The sequence below is a fragment of the Rhineura floridana genome, chromosome 13 (assembly GCF_030035675.1).
Source record: "Rhineura floridana isolate rRhiFlo1 chromosome 13, rRhiFlo1.hap2, whole genome shotgun sequence".
Lineage (NCBI taxonomy): Eukaryota > Metazoa > Chordata > Lepidosauria > Squamata > Rhineuridae > Rhineura > Rhineura floridana.
The window spans coordinates 4,589,893-4,601,247 of NC_084492.1; the positions used below are offsets into that span (position 1 = coordinate 4,589,893).

At 43.5% G+C, this 11,355-nt stretch overlaps 1 protein-coding gene across 4 annotated transcripts in view; it reads right to left on the reverse strand.

Annotated features, from left to right (window-relative positions):
* Positions 1-11,111, reverse strand: part of KCTD15 (potassium channel tetramerization domain containing 15) — a 105,796-nt gene extending 94,685 nt beyond the window's left edge. Inside the window, exons 1-2 of one of the 4 annotated variants that reach the window (XM_061594225.1) lie at positions 10,766-11,111; positions 4,173-4,351 (exon numbers count right to left, since the gene is read on the reverse strand). In XM_061594225.1, the coding sequence (XP_061450209.1) occupies positions 4,173-4,336 (164 nt within the window). In that variant the 5' untranslated portion in view covers positions 4,337-4,351; positions 10,766-11,111. Of the gene's footprint in view, positions 1-4,172; positions 4,352-6,107; positions 6,206-9,685; positions 9,891-10,274; positions 10,475-10,765 lie in introns of those variants that run through there. The other 3 variants (XM_061594224.1, XM_061594227.1, XM_061594226.1) reach the window with 3 other exon arrangements.
* Positions 11,112-11,355: the final 244 nt, after the last annotated feature.

The following is an 11,355-nucleotide window of genomic DNA, read 5'->3' on the forward strand; positions in this document are numbered from 1 at the left end:
CCCCCCCTTTGCTTGATAGTGTGCTAATTCGGCCAGACAGATAATCCTCTGATATTTGCATGCCAAGAACTCTTCCACAGAATGCAAATGTGAAGGGTCGCTTCCTTCTCCTGATGTGATTTGGGCTGTAACCCAAATCTTACAATTAACTGCCCCTAAATTAAATTAAATTAAATTAAATCTTACAATTAACTGCCCCTAAATTAAACCTAGGAATTCATTTTTATGAAGTCTCATTTTTCCACATTTCATACTTGCTGTTTCTCTTAAACAATTCCAATATGGAGGATACTTTAAATGTTGCCCGTTGTTATTTTTCTCTTTTTCTCCCCCCCCCTTTTAATCATGAAACAGATGTTAGGAGTTGGGGTCTGAAGTTCTGTGTATGTAGTATCAGCAGTTTGCAAACCTGTTACCTTCCAGAAATTCCTTCCACACTGGCTTTTCAGTACATGGAAAGAAACTGCATGTTGCAGAGGATTATGGGAACCTGGGTGCTGCCTAACACCAAATCAGGCTCAGCATTGTCTACACTGACTGGCAGCAGCTCTACAAGAAAGGGCTTTTTTCAGCCCTGTTAGAAAATGCTGGTGTCCTCTGGGACACCACCAATGTCTTAGGAAACAGGAAGGAGACCTCCCTCTTGAAATGGTGATGCCCCAGAGGGAGAAAAGGCCCTTTTTAAAGGCAAGAACAGACACCTGGTTTACAGACTGAAGGAGCTTTGGATGCCCCCAAAAGCCTCAAACAGCTGATAAGGACTGTGTGGAAGAGAAGCAAGCTGAAAATAGATTTAAAATAGTAACTTTTTTTAAAAAGGGCTAATTTGGGAGGGAGCCACATGGACAGCTCAGCCATCCCTATCACAGGGGGACCCACCATAAAAGCATCTGCAAAATCCAGATCAAAAAACTTGCATCACAAAATTCTCACAGGCTTTGCTCTTGTTAAGGAACTTTATGCATCTGGAATAATTTCCAAATCATCACCTTCAAATAAGCATCCTCTTGAAAACTGAGGAGCTGGGGGAGCACAATTAATCATCCCGATGGTTTAAATGATTAATATTTCAAGGCACGGTTCTTTCTTATAAGTCATTAAAGTCTTCCACTTTAAGTCTTCCACTCCATTCGTCCCTGGAACGAAAGCACAGCCATATGCAGGGCGCCTCCACTTGGGGCTGAGAGGTTTGTCTGTGCTGGATCAATACAGAAACCTCAAATTCCTCTAAATGAAGCATAATTACACAGAAATGGAGCTTTATCTAAACCCTTCCTACTTTGGGAGGGGGGATTGTCGTTCCGTATTGTAGAAGTAAAGATTTGCATTTCATTTGCATCCTGTCCTTCCTCCTAGGACTACAGATATGCACTTTAGCCTCACAACAACCCTGTAAGGAAGGGCCAGCTGAGAGACGGTGACTTGCCTACAGCGGCCTTCCCCACTAGATATTTTGGACTACAATTCCTGTAACTCCCAGCCAGCACGGCTAAAACATCTGGACGGCACCTAGAGGTTGGGGAACACCTTTGTACAGCGAGCTCAGCTCCTGAAGACACCTCTCTCACACACTGCAACTTTTGCAATTTTTTTTATTTGATTTCTAACCTGCCCTTCACTATAAGGTCCCAGGGTGGGTTACAACAATATAAAAATTGTTAAAAACATTTAAAAACAAAAACAAATTAGTTACAGGAATCGGGTGGGTGCTAAAAATGTATATCTTGGGTGTCAAAGACCAGGGTAAAGAGGTGTGTCTACAGCACTCGATGAAAACTGTATAGCGAAGGTACCAGATGCACCTCTGTAAGGACAACCTAGTAGTGCACACAGAGAATGCCCTCTCCCAGGTCATCTTCTGAGGGCAATGGAACTACCTAGAGGGTCCCCATTGCTGATTTTAACACCCAAGAGGGCCTGTAGGGAAGGAGGTGGTCTTTCAGATATTTGGGGCCCAAGTTGTTTGGCGCTTTAAACACTAATGTGAGTACTTGGAATTGGGCCCAGAAATGAACTGGCAAGCAATGCCATTTGCTTTCCAGGCCCTATTCAAGGTGCTCACATTACCATGTTACACCAGCATTTTCCGTAACAGGCACGTAATGCATGAAAGATTGTAAATGCATCTTTAGACACCTGTGTATGGGCATCTGGATACACAGACCCAATCAGATTTCCCATACACATGCACACCAATGCTCAAAGATGGTATGCACCTGCATGCATGATATCCACATAAGTGGACACTGATAAACAGCTATGTTTCCTGTGACCATTTTAGTGGCAGGTAACTCCAGACACTACAAGTACCTACTTTTCTAAAGTACTTATCTAAAAGGATCTATACGAAAACTTCATGTCTCACAGCCAAACTAATCACTAAGGCACATGTGAGGAACCTATGAGGGCCCTCCGAATTTTGTTGGACTCTGGCTCCCATCAGCCCCAGCAAGCATGGCCAATGGCCAGGGATGATGGGAGGTAGAGTCCAGCGACATCTAAAGAGTTGCAAGTTCCCCATCCCTGCAATGAGGAGTTTCACACATTATATACCAAAACAAACTCAGGTTTTCACAGAGTGTAGTCTTAGACAGTGACAGAGGAGCTGCAGCCAATCCTGGCTGTCTGAGCAGTGCACCTATAGGATCAATGTGTCCACAATCATGCATTTGTCTCATCTGCACATTTTTAGGATTAGGATTACTTTCAATATGTTTATTGCTTAGTACAAAGACCATTGCAGAACAGAACTAAATGCAAAACATTAAGACATTAAATGACTTTCATACAATGTCAATAATCAATTAAATTAAATTAATTAAAATAAATAAAATAAATAAATAAAATATATCTAATCTTAAAATAAATAGAGATTTACTTGTAAAACAGTCAAAACATTTTTAGGTGTACACTTAAAAAGTCTTAGGTTTATGCCTAAAAACCATAATGTGTGAAGCAGAGCCTCCGACAGCAAATGTGGGGTCAGGTCAACAGACTTAGGAAGAAATTCACTGCAAAGTTCTATCACACTTAACCTATCAAACCTAAATGCAATTTTCTCAACAGTAAAGAACCCCTGAATTTCACAGGGGCTTGGGTTGGAATTTTTCTAATAGATTGATCCCCTGATCTGCAGACCTGGTACCAATTGTGAGACCTGTATGATCTTCTTTTAACAGGGCTATGAGCCCCTGGATAATCATAAAGAATAAACGAAGCCTCTGTTAATGACAATACATTACAATGGGGCCAGTGAATTGTATTTACATGTAACATCTAATTGATGTTATATGCCTCAGAATATGTCAACAATTAAATTTCTTCCGGGGGGGGGGGCACACACCTTAAAGCGTAATCTAAGCACCTTCCCAAAAGAGCCACAGAAACTCAGCATGTTAACATGAAGATCCAAAATGACTGCCTACAACATAGGTATGCCTTTTACTTCTACCTGTTAGAATGACACAAAACCCAGAGCTGACAGGTGCAGTAACAAATTACTGTTCAACTTCGAAGTGGATGTGTGTCCTAAAAGGTAAACACTACAATGCTATATATTTGCTTATTCATTTATTTGGCACTTGTATCAATTGAAAGGGCTTAGAACACACATAAATGAGACTTATTTCCACATCTACTGCAAGGACCAAGGACTGACAGTGCAGTGGACAATCTTGTCAACAAATTAATGCCTCCACAAGCCAACCTTAAGCACATGAATTTGCCTATGAATACAACTTGTTCTATCTGCCCTTCCTTTTATGTTTCTGCGCTCACGATTACCGCAGATGAAACTGACTTCGAAGTGAAGTTCCACTGAAATAAATGAGATTTCAAAAACAAACGTGACTGGAGTAACAGCGCCCACTGAGGGCAAATTAACTAAAAACTACAACTGGAAGTTCTTTGTGAATTCTCCTGAGGACTGACATGAATGTGTCAATGTGTCAATCAACTTTCAATGGGCATGTTTCTGTGACTGAGAACAATCTTCTCAACAAGCGCTCCAAACACAGCATTATAAGACAGAAGGGGAAAATATATCAGAGAGTTGATCTGGAAGTAGCACATATATGTCATAGTTCCTGTTTCCATAAATCTTATGGCTGAATTATTACTATCAAAAGGGCTAAGGTTCAGGCATTGGATGTTGGCTAGAAAAGTGACCTTACCTGGAATCTGGGTACTTTGTCAAGGTTGCCAGGCTACTGGTGTACATGTGTCCTCCTACATCAATGTGCACAGGGGCATTGGATTTGGTGAGCTGAGCAGGGAGAGGAATTCCTTGAGCAGCCAATGGAGAAACGGGAGACCGAGTTAAAGACAGCCTGGACATAGCTCTGCCTTCTTCCTAGACGCCCCAGACAGAAAAGAACAATTTTGTCTTAAATGCAGTGGAACTTTACCTTAATTCAAATGAGATCACAGATCTAATAAGATCATTTTTGCATCTGCCTGATCACATATTCAGCTAACAAATTATTGCCACCTTCGTAATTAAGTGTATTTGCATCATACTCTTCGAAAGACCAGCGGCAAAGAGAAAGATGCTTATTAGCAATAAGAAATCGAGGGGAAAAAATCTTTTTCAAGGTGTCAGCCTCAAGGGGCATAAAACAAACTGCAAAATTCTAATTAAAGGTCGCGGGCTTATGTGTTAGATGTGAAATATCCCCTGACAAACGAATAACCAATTTGTGAATTGGGATTCAGGGGTTTTTGCAAGTTTGTCTCAGTAACGAGACACCTCTAAATTAGTGACTTCCTCAGCTCCTAAGGCATTTCATTTAGACATGTAGTAAAATTCACATTCAATGTAGAATTATTTTTGTTTGTTTGTTTAAAAAGTAACTACCTACACAACTCATACTTATTTGTTATCTATAGGACAAGCCTTCTAAATGAATAGACATATAGGACAATTTTTTTTTTTTAAAACAAAGCAGCCACTGTTACAACTTCATATACCATTTCCAACTGTCTTGTGATCTCACTTTAAATCATATATTGCACACACTTATACACAAACAACAGCCGTGTTTCTATTCAATACTTTTTAAAAAGGAGACTTTTAAAACTTAAGTATGTTCTTTCCAGAAATGTATTCACTAAAATTCCAACTTCTATGAAAATGTTACAAAACTTTGAGAATGCAAAGACAAAACAGTTTCACACATCCTCAGTCTTTGAGAGAATGATGACAATCAAATGTTAAACTCTGACAAATAGCAGCATTTCAGTTTGCTTTAATCTGCATAAATAATACTGTCACACATACCGGTAACCAACAGAAACTCTTACAAGATCTTGCCAAGTGGCACACCCTACCTGTCACATCTACCCCCTTTCACATTAAAGCAAAATGCGCAAAATATTATAGCTATGAAATGTTTTGGAGAATAGTTTAATTTTCTTGGTATTTTGGTTTACAATCACAACACACATTCTGCTAACATCTAACAGGTACATCCTATGTGATATTTCACAGTGAATTTCCATTCCTTACAGACTACTTTGGCCATATTTCTCAGAATCCAAAGTCTCCTTTTTAACATCATATCAGTACAACTAGCCTGGGAAAAAACACTCCAACAAGCAACAGACTGCATGTTCTTGGAAAGCACCTTTTCTGAAATTCATAGAAACTGATTGAAAACAAATATTTCTTTGGACATAATCACAAGGAAAATAAACAACTTGTTTACTTGACTGTTTTCCCACTGTTTTCAGAAATACATGACCCCATTATGGATCCCACATCCTTTTCTCTCTTGACTTGCAGAATGGACATCTACACTAGGCACAACTCAAAGATCAATGCTGTCCCAGAAACTTCAGCCAGTTGTCAGGAAATTATTATTATTAACATTTTGACAATAGCACCACCTTGGAGGAGATGGGCCGAATTCTTTAAAGGTGCTTGCTTTCCTTTTTCCCCAGTGACTCTCCCCCATAAGCCATCTCAAGCAAATGTTTCACATTACAAACAAAAGTAAAATAATTATGCATGCCAGCTCCATTGTCTGCTATTATTTCTCCCTCATCTCTGCAGACACCCTGCAAAGTATTATCCCAACACTAAAGAACACAATTAAGCTCTTACTCACACTAGATTCCTGAGCTTAAATTTGAGGGTCTCCAGATAGAAGCTTGATGTCTGAGTGTCTTTGTTCTGGACCCAGTTAGCCTATTATCTCCTAATAACAGTGTTACAGGAATTTTCTAGGAAGACCCTATAATTGAAGACAGCAGTTTCTTTAGCAAAGAATCATCTTATAGAAAGAAATCTTAGCACAGAGAAAAACCTTGAAAAAATCTTTACTTTGCAGTGCTTTTATCTTGCAAAAGAGACTTCTGGCAAGAAATCACTGCTGCTGGATAGAGGAAGGGCACAGCCTGCTCCTATTTGCAGAATTAGGGTTCCCACTGATTTTAATAGAGCAAGGCTGCAGTCCAGATATTCCAAGTAATCCCTGCTCTGCAAACTGCCTTATGTTCCTCATCCAAAATATGTTTCCTTGGAAGTAGCTTCCACTCTGTGGGGCATACTTCCTGGTAAGTGTGAGACTGCAGCCTCACAGCTCAAACACATGCATTTTTACTCAGAAGTAAGTCAATCTGTTTCCAAAGGGGCTCACTTTCAAGCAATTTTGCATAGGATTACAACATTAATTTATCATTCAAGATGTAACTATGCAAACTAGTAATTTATACTGTTCCCTTTCAGGATTTTCTGAATTACCTCTGTGCATTGTTGACATCTTTCACTTGAAAAATGCAGAAAAATAATTATTCAAGTCTGCAGCCCACAAAATTGAACAGATGTTAATCTAAACCTAATGGGAACCTAGATCTGAATTCAAAGCAGACTAGAAAGATGGGTGCAGAGATTAGAAAAACACCATCCACACTTTACTTTTGTCCCATAAGATGGATATTATGAACTGTAAACATGCAACTGATTCTTCTGATGTCATTGACTAAAATGGCATTTCTCCTAAGCACTATCTATGCCATCAAAGAGCATTCTGATAAAGGTAAGTATTTTGTATTGTTTAGGTTCCTTCCAGGAATGCACTGAATTAAACTGTTTTGATTTACAGCTTCTGAAATGAAGGTTTTTTTTACATATTTTGAGGCACTCTCCAGTGAAAGTTTTAATGGAAAAATTAAGTTGGGGGGGGGAGGAAACCAAGCACACTGCATTTGTTCAAATCATCCTGCATGCAATTTGTTTTCCACAAGAAGAGCATATTATGGGAGTCTGCAGAAGGCAGAGGCCCAATCCGCCAAGGTGGTCTCCTGTGCCAGCCCTGCTGAAATGAATGGGCAATCTTATAGTACTCTCAAATTCTCTTGAATGAGTGGATGGTTCCCACAGCCAAGAGACCTGAAACCCAAACTGCCTCCACATTTGGGTGCACAGTAGCTTTCTAGCATCTCTCACCAGGATCTTTCAAAAAGCAGCTTATCTTTTCCTGCCTTCCTGTGCAAACTGCCTAAATACTGCTTGTAAAAACTATTTGCCTGTGGAAAGTGAAATAACCACCATCCTATGCTCATTTACACACAAAATGGTTTTGTGTCCCATTGAGCTCACAGTTGTTCAGCTCTCTAGGGGCGATTAAACTAGCTAGGCTGCTACAGCTTGCAATGATTTCACTGAATCGTTTCACCAATAAGTTGCTTCTTTGCTAAGCTGTTATTTTAACCATAAAAGGTAAACAGAAGGCAATTGTAAGAGCTCCATTCAACTCCATGCCTGGGGCCATCACCCTGAGGCAGAGAATGCTGAAAGACTGCAGAAATTTCCAGGGTGTTGCCTCCCTTTCTCTCACACACAAACCTACAGGAATATTCTTGATTTTATACATGTTGTAGATACAATTTGAAATCCTCAATAGCAACAACAACAAAGTATTCAAAGTGCAAAAGAAGTTTGGGGTGGGTAAATCTTCCCCTTCTTTGTATATATGCACATACCCTGGGCCACAGTAACAAATACTGCTGCTGATGGGTTTTTTGGGGGGGGGAGTGGGTAGAAATATAGCTGAAATCAACTGCAGAAACTGAAAGGCAAAGCTGGTAAGGACCAAGTGAGGGAGATGAGAGGCTGCAAAAAAGAAAAGAAAAATAGTATGCAGGGAATTTAAAAATAAAAAAATAAACAAGATAAAAAAGAGGTTTAGGGCTAAAGCAGGAAAAGGAAGCTGCTCCAAAGGAGGGACAAAGTTTAAATCAAGGCACACAGACATTTAAAAGCCTACAGATGGGAAGCAAGCTAATTAAAGATGTAAAAACACTTTTGTTTCTAAAGTTTATTGTTGCCAGGGTAAAAAAATAATAATTGAAACTGATGCTGTTATTCACTCAAGCAGTTTAATTCCTTCATGCCCATTTAAAAGGTGAAATGAAAACTGCAGGTTTTAAAGACATGCTTTGAAACAGTGCAATATAAGGTTTCTCTCTCAGTGAAGGCAAAGGGGCATATTTCAGCCAGCCAGCCTCCTCCCTCTCTTTCTCTGTACTGAAGGCTTCAAGTGCACCCATCTACACTGGCTGAGGGCACAGACCAATAAGGAATTCTGCATGAGCCCTACTGAAAAGAAGTGTAGCTTTGCACAGTTCCCTCTTTCAGTGGGGCTTATGAAGGAGACCTTCTAGCTGGGTTGAACCTTCCGCCTTTAATCAGATTAGATCCAAAGAGCTGGGTCTTTGGACCATTCCCATATTGGGTCACGCGCTTTACCTTCCCCAAGTGTACTGGGATAATCATTTTATGCTGCTTCCCTCCTTCTCTGCCCCCAGTAATCCTTGTCCTCAAGAACCTTTGGAGAATAACAGTGCCCCCTCCCCACAAAAGACTTTCTCCAGAAATCTGTGGATTAAGAAAGAAAAGGCCTGGGCCATTGATCACCTTTGTCTGTGCAAAGGATGCTCAACATTCTGCAGCTAGAAGACTTTTAAAATCCAACGAAGCAGTGGCCAAACACTTCCACAATTAAGTAACTGACTGACAGCGGAGGAGAGTATTGGGGGTGCAAGTTCAGGTCATCATGTAAATATCTGCCTAGGCTTTTAAATTTCTGCAGGGGAAGGGGAGAAATTCAGCCGCAGCTATCACTAATTAGTGGTTTCCCTTCAAACTTTTCAGCTCAGAACATTGTATGAAATGTACCTTTGTCTCTCCCCATCTATCCTGTGTGGGTAAACACACATCCCACACGTAGGTGCACCTTCACCCCCAGTCTGCTTGTTACTCAGACCCTTTGCACCGAGCGCAACTGAAACTTGCTCCTAAATCCAAAGCGCAACCCAGAGTTTGCTTACCGGGAAGGAAGCCCCACTATGTTCAATGGGCCTTACTCCCAGGGAAGTATGTGTAAGAGTGCAGCCTAAGGGTGATCCAGATGACGTTTCTGCCCAAACAGGGACACCCACAAGCGTGCAAGTTGCACATCACATCATACAAACACACACCCATCTCCTCTGAATACCGGTCGCAACAATCCTCCCATAACCACGGGGTGGTCACTCCAAACTTTCGGCTTTCTTTCCGGGGGAAAACCAAACCAAACCAAACCCTCACACAAGCTGAAAGCCCCCTCCTCCACACACACACACACACACACACACATAATTGCCAAGGGAAAAAAATAAATTAAGAGCAACATGGCGCCTTTACTTCTCTCACAGAACGAGCAAGGCAGGCGGATGTAAGAGGGGGAGAGTTCTCCCTCGAAAAGATGCAGCCAATGGTGGCGAGGGCCGGGCCGGGCACATTAATTGGGGCGCCGCCTCTGCGCCCCCCCCTCCTCCTCCCTGCATGGGCCAACTGCGACAGGCAACGCTCGCTGGCGGTCCTCGGCGCTTCGCTCGGCTCCCTCCCCCGGACTGGCGCCAGACTTTCCTTCTCAGCCCGCCGCCTCTCGGGGCTTTTTTCTTCCCTTCAATCCCTCCTATCTCCCCCCCACACACACACCGCTGCCTTCCCTTCTCCATTGTCGTCCTCATCATCTCTGGCCTTTTGTGCGGAACCAGCCCTCGGGGGGCTTCCTAAGCACGGACCGACTGTGCCCAGCCAGTGAGGAAAGCGCAAGCCATCCAAGCGCCCCTCAAAAACAGGGGGGAATCCAAGGCTTCCCCCGCCTCAAAAACAGCCTGCAGGCCATTCGTGCGCCCCCGCCAGCACAAGCGAGAGCACCCGGAGCAACGGACCCTCCCTCAACCACCCCGAGCCAGGCGGCTGTCAAGGCGCTCTCGCCCGCATGTACCATTCAAAAGGCGCGGGGGCTCCGGGGAGCGCAGCGCCCTTGCCGCCGCAGGTCTTCCCTCCCCTCACTCCCCTCCTGGGCCGGGCTTGATCCTAGGAGGGCAGCAAGCGCCGAGGCCTCTCGGACAGGAGGGGGGCGCCAGCCATCCCGCTCCTGCTCCTCTCGGCCCTTGTGGAAAAGGGGAAAGGCACCGCCGTGCGCGGACGGGGGCGCGCACAACCCAAAAGCGAAGCATGCACAGACGCAGCGCCGGAGTGCAAAGGAAGTGTGTCGCGGCGGCTTTGGAAAGGCAGATTCTCGCCACGCACGCGGCCAAGATCCCAGTTAGCTTCAAGAAGCACTTTCGTTCAAAGATAGACAGACAGACAGACAGACAAATCCCTGCCTTGCAATGCGCGCGCCATGCAAACGACAGCCAAGGAAGGAAGGAGAGGCAGGCAGCGGCGGCGGCAGCAGCCGGTCCGCCCGCCCGCTCGGGTAGCTCGCCTTACCTTGAGCGCAGAAGGCGAAGAAGAGGCGGCGAGATGGGCCGAGCCCGCCGTGCTGCGCTCTGGGCGGCTTATGCGCGCTGCTCAGACGGAGAGGTTTGGCCGCCTCGCCTTTGTAGCGCTGCTGCTTTGGCTTGCTCCGACAGTGCTGCAATTCAGCATTACTTTCTCTCTCTGTATATATATATATATTTAGAAAGGCTCTCTCTCCCCTTTTTGTTTCTTTCCTGTTTGTTTTGTCTTGTCCGTGTGGGGAGGGGAGGAAAGGGGGAGGAAGAGAGAGAACAGCTTTAAAACGAAACCGCCGAGGCTGTTATGAGAAGAAAGGCAATCATCTCCTCTCTAAATAACATGGGGGGGGGGAGGGAGAGGAGGAAAGGGAGGGAAAGGAAACCACGAAAGCGACGGCGGCTTCTTGCTCGGGGCTCTGCATACGCCTCCGGCCACGCAGCGTTAGGCTGCAATTAGCTCAGCCCTTTTGCTCTCGCCTTTGCTAATTTTGCGATGAAAAGCCACTCTTTTGCAGAACCTTTCCCGATCTCCTCGGGTGGGTTGTTGTTGCTGTTGTTTGAAAAATTAACTCTTTCTATGTC